The sequence below is a fragment of the Anopheles gambiae genome, chromosome 3 (genome assembly GCF_943734735.2).
Source record: "Anopheles gambiae chromosome 3, idAnoGambNW_F1_1, whole genome shotgun sequence".
In the NCBI taxonomy this organism is placed as follows: Eukaryota; Metazoa; Arthropoda; class Insecta; order Diptera; family Culicidae; genus Anopheles; species Anopheles gambiae.
The window spans coordinates 38,642,032-38,659,571 of NC_064602.1; the positions used below are offsets into that span (position 1 = coordinate 38,642,032).

The following is a 17,540-nucleotide window of genomic DNA, read 5'->3' on the forward strand; positions in this document are numbered from 1 at the left end:
TATTTAATTACAGCTTTATATTCATACGAAAAAGTTGCTCGCCAAAAATTAGTGTCACGGCGTCTCACCCAGGAAGAAGTCGTTGGCCTTACGAGGTGCCGAGCTTGCCTCGCCGTCGAGTCGTCTTTATACGGCCACTTTTTGCACTGATTGTCCCAGAAGACACTCTGCTCGGGTGGCGTATCTTTAAGGGAACTCTACCCTACCAGCGCAAGACACAAGGGAATGGTGAGAAGTTTATTCTCTGTCTACATAATTATAATTTCATAAAATATAGCTCCATAAATCTTCTACCTACTACGTCGCACCCATTCACAGTTGTACCCCAGCTCATCCGCAAAAGCAGCTGCGAGAGATAGGCTTTCCTTTTTCTGAAACAGCTCGGATTTCGTCCTTACAGAAACTTTTGCTCATCCTAAATCAGAGCACAAAGAGAAAGAAGGTCATAGATATGTACAGTCGGAAAGAAAAGAAAGGATAGGATTTTTCTGGTGTGAGATTAACAAAAAAAGTATGTTTCAGCTATGCAGAGCCGGACTTTTCATCTGAGATGTCTGCAAAGAAGGGATGGTTTTTCCAGATAGCTAAAGGTGACAGAATCACGAGAAGGTAGTAGTGCAGTCAATTGTTTGAACTCAAGTCTAAATTGAATTTTAAAACCCATATCTTTTTAATACGACCTACTTACTGTCTGATCCGTGTGTTTGAACTACGTTGCATTCGAAACACAAAAATATTAAACTCTTGGAACGGTTGCTACGAAGTGCGGCTGCTGCTATTATTACCCAGAACCCAAACTCCACCCAACACCACAACCACGACGCCGTTGCTAAGTTGTTTGTTTTTTGGGGTCAAACGTATTTAACCATTTCGGCAAACATTCACCCGGGCTACCCGCTCCCTACCGTTGCTGTTGTTGAGTTTGGCATCGAACCCTCGAAGTTTGGATACTAATTTCGACGTCAATCAAGTACTCGAGCGAGCTGTTGAAACAATAAAAATCAATACTTTTATCGCTTTTCCACCATTAAGTTGCTCCGTCCGGCTGTTTTTCGTTCTAGGCCTTTGGGAGAACACATTATTTGGCCAGCGGGATGGGAAATCCTTCGTCGCCGGTGCTGAGGTGCTGAGGGCGACAACGAAGCAATAAAATTTGCCTCGTCATAAATTAGTTTCTCCTAGCCATCGCGTAATGTGGTGGGGGAAGGGGTGTCGATTTTTGATTGCTACTGCATTGGCATAAAACCGGGGAAACGAATGAAGGCACGAAACAATCATAACTTGCTGCGCATTCGGCCTATTTGGGAGTATTGTTTTGTGTTTTTCATGAACATTTACTTCATACTGCAATCTTAACTGCTCGTGTTATTTTTTTGGGGTTTCCTTTACTAGTGTAAGGTATACTATCGGATAAACTCAAGATTTTAGAGGTACAAAAATACGTTTATATCATTGCTGTTCCTATCAACGAGTGATGCTTGTTAAAAGTTAATAAACATAATTGAATTAATATGCTATTTAAGGACCTGGAATATATACAATATATCTGTAATTAGGACAGTTTATTCTCGAATATGGCGGTCTTATTCCTACCATTGCTGTTATTAAAACTAATGTTAGTTTTGTTTTAATTCAAATTCTATGCAGAGATAAATTATTCCAACATTTTCACATAATATAGTATGAGCAAAAAGGTACTGTAAAATGTAGTAAATGTAAACTTGCTTAAAGCAGTGTATGATAATGAAGCAGATTTATTATGATTATTTGCCCCTGAACTGAGAAATTGCATGTGCAACATGATTATGTTTATGGTTGTAACTGAACATATCATTCAGCCAAATATTGTTCTATTTACATTCGGTGTGTGGCTTGCAAAACAAACCATGTGGGCATGTTTGCACATCTGCTTTAACTACACGGATTTTATCTTATTATGCACAAGTAAAATCCTCCTGGACACATGATTGAGATATTACTGGAAATTAAATTTGGTTTTTGTAGTCTGTATAGTTGATTGTTTATCTATATACACAATCTATATCTATTTTTTGTGATTATTGTTGTATAATAATCCATGGTCTATTTATCCATTTTAAATGCTGTTTGTTGTATAAATATAAATATACGCTATACACATTAGTTGCAATGTTAACCGCTCGTGAAGGCGAGTGTTAAGTAAATTCAACTGAAATCCAATTTTGGTTTATTTCATTTACATTCATATTCTGCTTTACGTTAAACCGCTCGCTCCTGCGGGCTAATAATCACCAAAAACCACAAATACCAATCAAAACGGCTAAAATCTGCATCTGAAACCTGTTTCGGAACACATTTATGGCAAGGCTGACCTCGGCCCACTGTTCCAGATACAGTACAGGATCTGCGTGACAATCGAGAGCGTAAATTATGATGCTATTTGTGCATTGCAATTGCATTTTGTGGCCGAACGTCGCGTTCAACATGGGCGAGCATTGTTGAAATCTGTACGCCGTATCGCCTGATGAAATTCATCCAGAAGAATGTGGTCAGTCCCTAGGAATCAACGGTGTCTAGGTGTAGAATAATTTTCATCGTCTCGCGGTTGCTCATTGCTGATATAGAAGGTGGAAGGGAGCGTTATGTTAATAGTACGCTGATCAAACGTCTGCAATCAGTAACCGCACACATATTTCGCTTATGATAGGCATTCACGACTCAGGTGTAGTATTGTTGAACAAAATCCTGCTAATGCGTTTTGATGTTTGGCTATAAGCACGATGTGCTTCATTTGGTTGATCTCTTCGTTAGAGTAATTATTATCGGAATGAACTTGATCAACTTGGTTCGATGAATTTAATTACGTTGTTCAAGGTCGTTTTGCACTTGCCAAAGCATAGTTCCAATGATAATAAAAGGGGAATTAAGTTAGACTATTTGTTATATATTTGTATCTATTTTACTTGAAGAGAAGAAATATTGAATTTAATTGTTAGATGAGGAAACAAAAAAAACTATCTCCAAAAAAGAATTAGATCATTGGCCACTGAAGCACTTTTAATTGAATAAATATTTAAATAAATTAGAAGGAAATGAGGCACTTCGATATTTTTTTGATAAAATATATAACTTTCAACGCAACAAATGCAACACATTATTCATCATCACTATCAATCTCAAGAAATACAAGCTACAATACAAACAAGCAGCAATCTGCAATGTATCATGATTTACAAAACTCTGCACCATAAAGTCTCTCACATTTCAAGAAATTCAACAAATACTTAACCACTTTCCATCGTTACTTCAGCCAAGCTACCTCGTTACACAAACACACCATTGCAAAACCACTAGTTACTCGGCAAGAATGTGCAGCCGATAGACTTCCCTGTTGAGGTTAGGGTGGGGTTGCTCACTTTCCTCTGCTAAACGGTAAATCGCATTTCGGTCAAAAATCTTGGCCAACAAAACCCCAAAACCTTACGGTGGCTAATACCTTCGGTCAACAAACTTCTGTGCTGCAGCCAGATGCTCGGTACAGTCAATCCGGACGTTGCACCGATTTTGGGTAACCATCTAACGTCTTATTTCTTCAGCAAACAGTATGAAATAACTCTCGCTCTTGTTCCGAGCACCTCAGCCGTACTGAAAATGGATGGGTGTGTTGCAATCGAGATGCTGTTTGATTTTCGTTTCGTCTTTCTGGACGATTCTTGCATTCACTCTTCGCTTTTTGTTTTTTGTTTGTTTTGTTTGTTATAAAGGCGGGCAAATACAAAAAAGCCTTCCTTTCGTTAGGAAATAGTTGGCAAAGAACCGGAAAATGGCAGAATAATTGAAAACCTTTGCAGGGGTTTAAGTGAAAGCTAGCTTTAACAGCAACAGCGTTGTTTTTGTTGTTGGAGAAAAGCATTTCTGTGCATCCTTTTGGGAATCCACAAAGCTCAGAAGAATAACTTTGAACTAGTTCGGTGCGAGTTTGTTAGAGCTCGTTGTCGAGTTTCTTGCACCTGGCATCCGAAATCATCTACGTTCGGTTAAACCGCTATGCGAAATGTGCTCCCAAGGTAGTTGACGCCCAGAGAAACAGCCCGCCGTACTTAAAGTTCAAAGATGTTATGCTGTGTGCATATCTTGTTAAGCACACTGGAAAAGGTTTAAAAACGAACCCATTTTACTTCGTAGCTATCTTGATTATAAACTTTATAATTTTATTTTGCTTTTATCGTGATTTGTGTAAGCAACTGCAGGAAAAATAGTTTTTTTCAACAAGCATTCCAATCCATTGAGTGCATTGTACTGTATTTGTACCTAATTGTTTCAAAAGTTGTTTTTCACAAAATTATTTGATTATTTTTTTCATCACGAGAGATGGCTTGGGTCGTATTGCTTACTTAATTGTACTTTATTTTAAATATTTTGAATAAGATTTTCAATCATGCCGTATTCGCAACGCAAGGATATAATACATTCATATATGCATCGCATAAACTAGAGCTGAACCAGAAGCACAATACATAAAGCATAATATGAAAGTAATTAAAGCAATTCATTACAAGAACTAATCAGTAAATAGCAGCAAACAAGGCGAATGTTATATGAAAATGGCGCACTATTGCTTCACGTTCACAAACATTACAGTCAGTACATTGCAGCTTCCAATAACTTAACCTCTCTGTAGACAACCCATCTATCCTACCAGTTTGCTCGAATAAAATGAAACGCCCGTAATACAAATACCGAACCCAGTAAAAGCGAATCAGCCCGTGATGTGACAAAACAAATATTTAAAACATTCAAATAAACGTACCCCACGTCCGTCCACTAAGCAACAGTGTTCAGTAGCTCAATACATACGTGAGCAGTGGCACATAGCACCTTTATCCTCTTACTTGTCCGTTTTTTCGTAACGCACATGACATTCGCGTAGGGAACGACAACACATAACCAAAAAAAAACGATTGTCCCAAAAGTTTCGTTTTGATTAATTTTGCATTTTCTTTCTTGTTTTCTTTTTTGTCTCCAATCCCAACCATCCCCGGCCATCTAATGCGCGCGTCCGAACCATCATCATCATCCCAACCGCTTCCGGTATCCTGTCGCTCATCGTGTACCCCATTACCGCAGATTATCATGACGGAAAAGGAAAAAACGAAACTGGTTTCAACCGAGAAGCGAAAAGCGGACGAAAGCGAACCGGTCAAGGATTTGAAAAAGGTACGTACTACCCCTAGTAGGATGCTGCGGCTTTAGATGTGAGCTTGGTGTGTATGTGTTTCTGTTGTTCTGTTTTTTTTTCTTTCCCGCTGTCTCTCACTCGGATGTTATTTTGCGTACTTTTTAAGTGAAACGTGGCCACAAAGGGATTCACCCTCGGGCCACCTAGGTATCGGTGATCGAGTGTGTTTTTTTGTGCCTTCTCGTATAATACATTCTAAAGTAGCTTTTTGTTTTGCATCCATGGACTAAAAAACACCCTTCAGTCGTTCGTACTGTTATCGTTCAGCTGGGAGGTGTGTTTTTTTATTCACCGACACCTGCTTACTGCTGTTGGATTATTTGCTGTAAAAGAACACAGTTTAGACCCGGTCGTGAGGAAAAGACGCCAAAATGGGTCGTGAGCCGGTAGGGGGGAGTGAGAGGGGACAGCCTTACACTTACGTCTGGTGGTTTGACGTGGGTAGTGTAGCCCACCAGCCTTAGCGATTGGCACACCCGTCCATGTGCGGTGCGTGCTGGAAATCGATTAATGATCGAGCGTGTTTTGTCACGTATCGGATATTGGATCACGTTTTAATTAAACACCATCATCATCACGCGATGGATGTGCTCAGTCAGGCAGCAATCAAGATAATGGTTGCAGTTTGTGCGATCGGACGATAACCAGCGCGAGAACCTTTATGGATGCTGGCGAAAACGTTACTGTTAACGTAGGGATTTTTTGTTTTGTTTGTTTAATTTTCAGTTGATTCTGTAGGCTGGTGTACATGTTTTTATTGGTTTCATTTTGTTGTTGTTTTATTACCAAAATCAATATCATAACAATGTTAATCGTGGCGTTGTTATATTTGATGCCTTACAATATTCATTATTCAAATCGATAACTGTCTCCAAACAGCCATCAATACAAATTTAACTTTAACATTATCTGTCAAAAGCGACAGATGAAATTCACAAGCTCTCATGGTGTAATTGAAATGTAACCTGCCCTGCAGATAAATATTTCGCTTCATTTCATACCAATTTGTGGAAAATATTTGCCATTCCAATCAACGCGCTTCTCCCGCGTGTGATGGGTAGGATTAATGTTTTCGTAGCTTTGCAAAATTAGTTACTGTAACCAATGTCAGACATTCCGCGCTGGATCAAATCCATTTGCTTCCGTTATAAATGTTGCTCCCTCAACGCTACTAAGCTACAAAAAGCAGGGGGAGAAGAAAGACGCGCGCAAGAAAAACGCCATACTCCCGAGACGTATTCGCGAGTGTTGCGAGCCCTGCCGGGTAGTAGTATATTGTAAAATACAGCCCGGCTGAACGCGCACGATTTGTTGTACGGTGAGCTGCGGTTGAATGCAAATTCCGAGCGTTACCCAGGATGCGCGTGATTAAGTAAATATCGCCAGTGCGGCACGAAGGATGAAATTGAAAACGCTAATTTATACAACGGCGAATACAGAGTGTGCGTTATTAAACAGGCGTAATGAAAAAGTATGACAGCGCGCACAGTACTACGTGTATGTGTGTGTATGTAGTGTGTAGGGCAGAAAATCACCCTCCGTTAGCAGAAGACCCTGCAGAAACCAGAACTGAACGAATGCAAATTTCCATGCGTTAGAGGCTAGCAGGGAGAAGGGGGTTCGGTCATCGACGTAAATACTAAAGATGTGAGAAGATAAAAAGGGAGAAGCAAACGAGAAGCGAAACAAGGTTGGAGAAAAAAGAAGCATTACTGGACATCGAGCAACAGTCGGGTGCGTAAAGCATTCGGGCCTTATCGTCGGTGTAACTGCGAGTGTGTAGGTGGAGCGTACCAACGCGATGGGCCCCGCCATTCTGCCGCGCACCGATGGTCTAATAAAAGGCCCACCCGATCTGGGGAAGGTTATTGTTTATGACAACAATGAATGTTGTCTGGTTTGGGAAAATATGGTTTCGCATCGGTGTCCAGAAGATTGGCAAAGCGTAAAAGCGCGGCAAAAACACTGCAAAATGGTTTATTAAAGTATTGCTGGCAGCGACCGACCGGCCGACGGATAAAGTGAAAAGATGTGGAAAGATTACTTATAAGGGGGTACATTTTTGCTGGTGTGTAAAACTGATAGGCACAATGCCGTTGACCGCAATATTGATTTCATTTCAGCAGCAATGCAAAACGGATTAGTTGTTGAACGTAGTTGACATGGAAAATTGAAATGAAAACTTGACGTTACTTGAGACAAAAGTAAATAGCTATAAAATATTTAAATATTATAATGTACTCTGCGCATGTTTTTATGTTTGAGTATAGAAGATCTCTTGCATTAACAGAGATAGCGATCAAAATTTGCAGAATACTGGCTTTGCTATGACATCGCGTTAAATCTTCTATTTGGCGTTAACGTCCTACGCGGACATGGCGGCCTATACAGGCTTTCAAGACTTTAGTCAATACCACGTAGCCGGATAGACAGTCCTTACTACGGAGGGACGGTCCATTCCGGGCTTGAACTCATTACGGGCGTGTTATTGAGTCGTTCGAGTTGACGACTGTACCACGGGACCGCGTTAAATAACTGTTTTAATTCTTAACAAATGTTTGGGTAATACTCTAGTTTTATTTTTGTATTGTCTATTCATACTGGACAAGATGAATAAATTCAAAACAAGTTCAAACAGCAACAATTTATTGGATAAAATTCAAAAAGGTAATGTCTATAGGAATAATCTCTTATTACCCATGAACTTGTTGCAACCGACCAGATGGCTTTTCAAGACCACGAGAATATCAGCTTTTTGGTAGAGTTTTGGATCTGTTCAGCGATACTGTTGGTCTAGTTGTGTGTCAACGTGCCTAAAATTGTAATATTTTTGTAGCGTAATGAAATATTATGGGGGCCGGTCTGGTGGTACAGTCGTAAAATCGTACGACATAACAACATGCCCGTCATGGGTTCAAGCCTCGAATAGACCATGTCTCCGTACGTAGGACTGACTATCCTGCTATGGTAACAATAAGTCACTTAAAACCAAGCTCATTTCACTAGTGGGTACAGACAGGCCTTGACCGACAACGGTTTTTGTGCCAAAGAAGAAGAAAAATGATATATTTCATAAAGAATTCATAAAATTTACAACCTAATTGAGTATCTTTGTTCGCATACTAATCTGTACCGTTGCACAGACAACAGGAACGTTACATTTTTTTATATTGTGTGAGAAGGTAGAGTATACAGTTCCTTTTCATGAAACAACACACATCCCGAATAGACACCGAATTGTCCCAACCGTGGACAAATAAGTTCTTTCAGTATGGCATAAATGAAGAAGAGCAAGTGCAAATATAATGAACCGTATGTAAGTAGGGTAAGCTTTCCACACTAGCAGATGGAACCATATGAAATGAAAACGCTTGCACACTAGCAACAACAAAAACTACACAAAAAAGGATAGGACAGGAGTTTATCATTGTACTTACTCCAGTGCTTGTGGTTTACATCCGGCGGCTATGGATAAACTTCCTCACAAGAAATTCGTTCAAAGCAAGTACAATTTTTGCATAACAAACTATTCCGCTTCCTTCACCAAACTACTACCAGGCGCAGTGCACATCTTGTCGACATGCACACGAACTAGCAAAACTTTTCCAAAAGAGAAGAGTTGTGTCGAGCCAGAAAGAGGAGCGTGACATGTATTCACAATATTCCACCACCACCGTTGTACCGTTGTTTTGACACGCGTTTCTATGGGTTTCAGTATTTTTGTGGAAATGGGTGAGTTTTCATGTGAAATATGTGTGTGCCAATTTCTAGCTCCTAGTCCATGATAAACAGAAATCCACTGCATTAAGCAGCTTGCTAGCCTTACGTTATAAGCGTAAACTAAACAAAGAGTTTCAAATGCTTACTCTTTGTTGTCGGTGCATTTTTGGTGTGAACATTTTTTTCATCTCACAATTGCTATCACGGAATAGCTCAATCTGTGTTTGATTATAACAGAAATCAAAATATAAAATTTGAATGTTTTACGTTGTGCATGGATAAGAAATTTGGATCAAAATGATTTGCTCATACGCGGGTAAACATATTCTGTGTGTATTTGTTAGTTAATAAAACTTTTATTCGTGCTGATATTTAGTCTCGTCGAAAACTGTTTACAAAACAAACAAAAAATATATTATCACACTCGTTTGTTGTAAACATAATGTTCATGGGTTTATTTTTACTCCCCTTGCCTATTTATGACATCGTTTGATCTCGACCAATTCATTTGAAGTCGTTGACAGGGGATGACAGCGTTCGGTGTAGAATAAGGCCACTACTTTCCTCTTTATCCTTATTTGTCAAAGGTCTCTGTCCGGTATCATGGACTCCTGTCAAACGCAGATATCGTAAAAAGCTTGCAACTTGAAGAGCATTTGACGTATAATTTTAGTCATCCTGTTTCTAAGAAATTGTTTTCTTTTTTTGGGACGAACATTGGATAAAATTATCCCAAGACTCATAAAGTGTAATCCGAATATTATAATACGTCCGAGGCATAATTTTGTTTTTCTACTGAAACGTATAATACTTTTTTAAAATCGATCTTTTGATTTTTTTTAATTTGCAGGCTAAGCTGGAAACCAAAGCACTGAAAGCAAAACGGCCCGGTTTCACCGACGAACGGTACCATGAAACATCGTACTATATTGAAAATGGTATGTAATTAACATAATTATGTGCTACCGATTCATTTGTTTAGCAGCTATCAGCGTAACTCGGACTGTCTTGAAGTGCTATCCTTTTCAACTGTCCACAAAATGTAACGCCTTATTCCATTTCTTCAACAGGCCTACGGAAAGTGTATCCCTACTATTTCACTTTCACTACGTTCACTAAGGGACGCTGGGTAGGCGAGAAAATTCTGGACGTATTTGCTAGAGAATTTCGAGCCCATCCAGCCGAGGAGTACGAGCGGTGCATTAAGGCAGGTACTCTAACCGTGAACTACGAAAAAGTGCCAACTGACTATAGGTTAAAGCATAACGATCTCCTTGCGAACATCGTCCACAGGTAAATCTATTGATTACTTATAACTTTATATCGATGAAAATGTGTATGTTTTACATACATTATTTATTCACCATTTTGTTTGTTATGGTTTCATAGCAAAACCTGTAAAAAGATTTATGTTAATGTCTATTTCCAAGCATTAAGTATTTCCCTCTCCTTCGTTAGGCTCCAATCCTTGTCGAGAGTGTTCCCTTTTCCCGTGTAATTTAGAAAAATCCGTTTTTTTCCTGTAAATTTTTATGCTTTTTCATCGTGTTATGAAAGTTTTCTGCATTAATTGTTTTATACATCAAATTAAAAAAATGTATAGTCTTGTTTCACTTATTCTACCTATACACAACACGGCTCATATTGAGCACATATTGTCGTTAATGAATGTTCGTTCGTTCTTTCGAGAGATGCTTTTCATCTTGCAAAAACAAAGCAAGTATCTGTTAGCTTCGTACCGTTAACGTTCGAAATAATAATCACAATTAGCTGTGTTGCTGAATTCGGCCAAATATCAATTATATCCCACATTTTCAAAATTGCAATCAAGCTTGCAACTGTAAATATGCTAAAATATGGACTATTTAAAAAAAAACAATGTCAGAAAAATGCAAGCAATTTTAAAAACTCAGTTTACTGTAGCTTTCCTGAAACATGCAAAAACTACATATCTCACTGTCACTACAAACTCTATTCATTCATGCTTACACATATTTCCCACGCTTTTGCCATTCCTTCCAGCGTTCCATTTCCGATTGTGAATTCCTAATCATTCGAACGGATTACATGAAAGAAGCAATGCAACCACACCTTACAAAGCGTTCTACTATAATTTAGTTTTTACTCCTCGAATAAAAATGCTATGATCTCAACTAGCAGTAGAAACTGGCAAACTGCAGTAAAACTTTATGCACGTACACAAGATAAGATGAATTTACTGTAGACAGTTAATAGTTACAACTACGATTAATCGCTGAGTGTATAGCATAAGAAGGTTTAAACTTTATGATAACCATACCGACACATTTAACGATAAACTAATGTTTTCATTTCATTGCCATACAAGCAATGTTAAAGTTAAATTAAGATAAGCGTATCCTTTATTGAATTACTACATTCTTACGTTGACTGTTTCGAATCAAAACGATTTGTTTAAAGTTGTTAGGGATAGAAGTAAAAAAACGTTTTAAAAGAGTTTTAATATTTTTGTATAAAAAATATATAATTAAAGTGAGTTTTGTACATGACATTCTTCTTTCATGGTTTTTTCGATATACCAAACCCCATTTGAAATTAAAACCCATTTATCTACCGGCAGTTGATGGTTAACAGATGACACATCATTTTCTGTAAATCGGGATTTTTTTTTCTCTTTCTTGTGTTCCTTTTGTGTATTGCTTAACCAATTTGTTTTTCTATCTACCTACTACCGTTGATTATACTTCAAGCAAAACTCAAACAACAAAAACCCCCTTACCAAAATCATCTACATATGAGTGTTGTATTTTCCAGACATGAAGTTCCAGTAACTAGTCAGCCAATCACAATAGTGCACATGGACGACGATATTGTGGTTGTGAACAAACCAGCATCTATACCAGTAAGTGGCTTAAATGACCGCCATTTTCTTTACTTCATTCTGATCGATTACTTTCTTCGTTAATCTGGTAGTGCTTGCTACGCTTATTAATAATAATGCTTAAACAATGTCGCGACGAGATACGCACCAACTTCGAAACGCAATTACGCTCATGCTTTTGGTTTGATTTGATTCGTGTGTGTTTTTTTCGGTTTGCCATAGAAACAAGTTGTTTACAACGAGCAATGCTGTTTTGTTTCATTGCTGTTAAAATATGTTCTTTATTAACCATGCATTTTGATAATGTTTGCATGTTTTCTATTTTAAATCTAACATTTGTAAAACATTTTCCTAATATCCTCATCATTTAACTGGTTTTATCAACTATGAACTATTTTATGCGATACTATAAACATTGATTTTTTATTTGACTAATCTAGTAAGGAATTTCGGACTTCAAGAAGCTTCTGGAAAATAATAGTCTTGAAAATGTTATTTCTCATATTTTTTTTGAAACAATAATTAATTTTCCAATACCATAAATGAATGTTTGAAGATAGTCAACCATTCTGAAAATATCATGAATTGAACTGGATCTGTTTTCTCTTTTTTTTTCAAGATATCTGAAACTGCTTCAAAGATGGGTCAATCCCAATTATTACATTCTTTATCCTATCAAGAAAGCTTGACAATGCACGACCTATATTGCAAACTATAAATCGGAATCACTGGATAGACGGTTTTATTAGATATGCCAGAAGCCACCTATCCAGATTGAATTATAAAGCACAGATAAAGGTTTTCGATCCGCCCGTTTCAATGCGCTGAGAATGCTACGTAATCCTAACTGCAGTGAACAGACAAATCGGCTTCGTCGGCGGCTGGCTGATACAGTCAAAATTTTCTGTTGCTCAGAAAAACAGAAAATAATCTGCCGGTTACTACTGTCAGTCCAATTTTGGTAACGACGGCGGCAAGGGATTAGCCGTCACTGCTAACGATTCCTATTGTGTATTGGAGAGTTTTCGCTCCATCCAATTGATTTCACAAGGGACGAACCACCCCGTCCCTGTTGTAGTACGTGATTGGACGAACGTTTCCAAAGTAAAACTTTCCTCTGATGATTAGTAACATTTGCAACAGTTTGTTTTAACGATTCCAGCGAACTACGACAGATTTTTTTTCTTTCTAATATGCTATAAGTAAAAAAATTAAAATTTTTTGCAATTTTTTGACATTTGACGTAAGAAAACTATGTACCTCAATAGCCCTATCGTATTCAGGATAAACAGGATTCTTTTTTTTTTCAATATCAATGGTTGATTATCATGTGAAAAAACAACTTTTCATGCCTTATCGTGAGCAAGAATACATTTACGAGCCCCAGTCGTCGCCTTTAGCTTTGTCGGATCATATAGGAGAAGTTATAACGCGGTCTTGCATGAACCATAATGTAAACTGCAAAAAACTTCTACACATCACCGGTTGAGGCATACAAAAAGTATGGCGGGCGATGTGACAGCCAGCATGTACTGTGTCCCATGCGGGACTGAATGCATGACACTGAGCAGCGACTGAAATGGAAGATAAAAAATATCATAATCTGCCAGTTTATTCCTACGTTCCGGTTTTGTCAATAATTCTATTTGACTTTAATCTAATAAAATATTGCAAATCACATCGGTGCGTGGAACATAATATGCATGTGCGTCGTGTACACGTGCATACCCCAGTACACAGGCGCAACTAAACAGACATCAAGCAAAATCAATATAAAAAATCATTACCAAGTATGTTTTGTGAGTAAACGGAGCACGAACACAAACAAGCCTGGTAGAGAATATGGGACAAAAATTATCCTCTTTGAAAAATGTTGCCAACATTGTAGCACATTTTTTCATCCCTTGAACTCTGCAGCACACATAAACTCTCTGACAGTGAGTGTGTGTGCTTATATGTGCTTCCTGTTGTATTTTATTGGATTTTTGTTTCATCATAACTCACATTGGGTTCAATCTACGATTTTCAGTCCGTCACTCATAAAAAAAAAATCAAAGCCTAATAACCCCGCTTTACTGCTTGTTTTTCAAGAGCAGGTTTCACTATCTAGCACCGTTCAGCAAACGCAAGAGATTTATACTTTATTTGTCTGAAGTATGTTTACCCGTTTTGAAGACGAATATCTCTTCTGTACCGTGGCTGATGGAGTGCCCTTTTTGCTGTTTTGTGTTGTTCTTGTTGTGTGCAGCTTTGTAGCGCAATAGCGTATCCATTCATCGTGTTATTGAAGCATGGAACCAACATGTGACTAACGTTTTAATAGGATTGTCTTTCATACACGATCGCGGCCGTGCCGTTTCATTAACCTTCGTACATTCTGCATTGCGCAAAAACCGATTGAAAAGATATTTGATGTGTAATAGTTTTTTTCTTTGTGTGCGTGTGTGTGTGTATATTTGTGCTCGTATTTAACTTGTTTTATGTTTACAAAAAATAACAACGAAAAAGCTACTCTAAACGAGTTGTGTTTTGTTGACAATTTTCGAATGAAGTGTTCGATGGAGGCGCATGGTCTTGTTCCTATTTCGGAAAACAATGCTTTCATTACAATGATACATCGAGACCGAAGCATTGCCGTACTGTGTGAAATAATTAGCTTTAACTGCAATGATGATACATCTGCCAACAAATTCATTAAACACAAAAGCTCATAAATAACTACTACATACACAATTACAATGTGCATTTATTCGGGGCACTATGACACTTGACACAGCTTTATACTGATTTGGTAACCCAAACAAAAATGATTTAAATTGCAAAATGAAACTCTTGCGAGTCGAGAGTAAAACAATAGTACCTATTTAAAAGAAGACTATTTAAATGCTTGTGTAAAAACAAAAAAAAAAACAAAATGAACGAACGTGCAAATTAGCAAACGAATAATATTGCTCTTGACCAAAAAGAATGTGTTTATGTATCTCTTGCATCATAAATAATCATCGCAATGTTGCGGTCACCGCTCACTCCCCTTATCTCCTGCCCCCTGCCTCCCCCACCAAAACCCAGCGTTCATCCGCTCTCTCACCCACTGTAGCATAATGATTAATGCCTGTAACCACCAAAATAATGGCAGCGTTGATCGCGGCAAATGATAAAACAAAATATTAATAACACTGTAATATTACTCCTGCCCGGGTTGTGTGTATGTGTGCGCGTTGTTTAACGGTGGCTGCACCTGGACGCCGATCGGATTCTGTGACTCATGGTAATGATCCCCACCGCCCGCTCCATCATGTTTGCAATGACACATGGTGCCGCACGTGCCGCCGGCCCTCCTGGTGGCTGCTCTGCGCGACCCCAAACACCTGGAATGCTGGTTACTTCGTGCTAAAAACAAAACAAAAAATCCCACCACCAACCACCACCAACCAACCGATTGTTCGGAAACAATCCGGAAACAATGCTCTCTCACCATCGGCACCATGACGCGCCTCTGTGTTTCTGTTTTCTTCTTATGTTGGGCTATGTTTCGCTCGTTGCCCGGGCCGCAACAGACACGAGACACCCGTTCTAGATCATTCAATAAAAATAATCTATGTCGATAATGATCTCGTAGTGCTGGACAAACCTTGTTCGCTGCCGGTGAGTAAAGTAGTTTGACCAAACCATCCTGACCCGGATGTCCGGCGAGTGTTTATCTACCCTTCCCCTGTTTACCCACCACCACCACCACCTTCTCCTACACCGCCTTATCACTGCGAGTGTTGTCCCGATTTGAAGTCGCACGTTTTCTGCCGCGCCGTTCTGCCGCACAAGTACTACAAACAGTACGGCGATAGCAACAGGGCAACCGAACAAACCACAGGACGATGCTGGATTCTTTACCCCCCTTTGTAACAAACGAACACCTCAAGCAAGGGGTAGAAGGGGGGGGAAAATAGTGGTATGAAAAGCGCATACCACGGTTTCGTTCAGCCATAAGGGCAAGCATTACGAACACCAATGGAATTGGTCATAGTACTTACCGTAAGCAGACAAAGTCAACCTGAGACAGACCGTTGAACATATCGACTGGCAAGCGATAAAATGTTGTCTCTCTTACATCTGGTATGCATGTCAAAGTGTGTGTGTGTGTGTGTATGTGTGTTAATACTAACACAGCACCGTCGAAATCGTAATAATTTTATACTAAAAACTCATAAACTCTGTTGAATCACTGTGTTCCACATTGTGATGATGTACTAAATTTAAATGTCAAATAACTAATACTAATAAGCCCTCAATAGTTTATTGTCCAATTGCTTGCTCTAAGAAGCAATAAAGCAACGGTAATCCCAACCCTGTTTGCTATTTTCCCTACGCACTCATAAACGATGAAATAAAGATCGTAATGTCCTTGCGAACAACCAGATATGCACCCAGCATCAGCCGCACAACCGCACCAAATGTGTCCATCTGCGTAGCGCACGCATTATCGACGTTATCAAGTTTACGGCCGCCGGCGCCCTGACTTAACCGTACAGCATCACCATCATCGTCATCATCCACTTCGGTAACAGTTTTAGTTGGAACCGAGTTGCGAAAGGAAAATTGTTTTCATAAGCGCGTCATGCCGAAGCATTCCCTCGGCGACCATTTCGAAGCTTTGTGTGTCGGTGCCGCCCGCTGCTTAGATAAATTTTCATCTTTATTCGTTTTCGATTTCCCGCTTCCGCTCTTCGAACTCGATCTCGGGGCTCTGTCTCTGCCACCTCCCTGAGCCCCGGACGTTAACGAAGGAGAAATTTACAGACCATCCATTTGCAGTGTTCCATTTCCCGCGCTAGACGGGATTGAGATTTGAAGAGACTTTTTGTCAGTGCCCCGAGGGCGTACGGGCTCACGCGAGGGTTTCTTTCCTTCTTTTTTTGTTGAAAAAGTTAGTCCTTTTAGTAGCTCCATAACGATTGCAACCCGGGATGGATGCGGAAGCGACTATCAAGGACAACGGAGTAACGGAAGCATCTTTTGAAATTGAAGGACCCTTTGCAATCGGATCGAACTCTACACGCGTGTTGGCGCAACGATGATACGGAGTTGCCTGCAGCAATCGAGCTCCGTGTGTGGAGGTCGTGAAATGTATGGTAAAGTTTTCCAAAAAAATAAAAAAAAATTGAGCACGCTACATCCGGGGGTTTTAATGATTTTGTTCGTATTTTATTGAGACGATCATATCGGCAGGCACTACTACAACTTCAGCATCAGAAGTGGAAAAGAAATATTTTCAACCAAGGCTCAAAGTGTCACTAAACAGACTCTTCGTAGAAACTATTATTTACTGTTCAAACAGGCCATATGTTCAAATATGACAGCTTCTACTTTGGGATGCCTGTTCCGTTTCAGCTACAATTTGGTTTCTATCGGGTTCGTTACGGCGTTTGATTGACAATTGAGATCAATCGGCATCAAATTTGTCTCAAGCGTATTGATTCAGAGTGGCATCTGCAGTATCCGGGTTTTGTAACGTCACTCACTCGTTGTACTTTATGTCAAATTAATCAACATCAAAATATGTACCATTGGAGGAAGATAAATCGATTGTTGGAACTGCAACGAATTCGGCAAGCACATAGACAATTTCTGAAAGATGAAAAAAAACGTAAACAACTGTTGCGAGAGGGCTCAGTATTAGCAATAAATCACACAAATTAACTTAAATCTTTCCTTAAGCACTCCATCCCACGGACGGCTGCTATCCCT

General features: G+C 39.2%; 1 protein-coding gene across 8 annotated transcripts in view; it reads left to right on the forward strand.

The window, feature by feature from the left end:
- The window catches only part of LOC1279080 (pseudouridylate synthase RPUSD2), a 209,481-nt gene that overhangs the window by 172,263 nt on the left and 19,678 nt on the right, over positions 1-17,540 (forward strand). For 7 of the 8 annotated variants that reach the window (XM_061658833.1, XM_061658827.1, XM_061658825.1 and 4 more), the window contains 4 exons: positions 5,107-5,196; positions 9,789-9,876; positions 10,009-10,231; positions 11,732-11,819. In XM_061658833.1, coding sequence (XP_061514817.1) covers positions 5,107-5,196; positions 9,789-9,876; positions 10,009-10,231; positions 11,732-11,819 — 489 coding nt within the window. Of the gene's footprint in view, positions 1-5,106; positions 5,197-9,788; positions 9,877-10,008; positions 10,232-11,731; positions 11,820-15,355; positions 15,444-17,540 lie in introns of all 8 variants that reach the window. The other variant, XM_061658828.1, reaches the window with a different exon arrangement.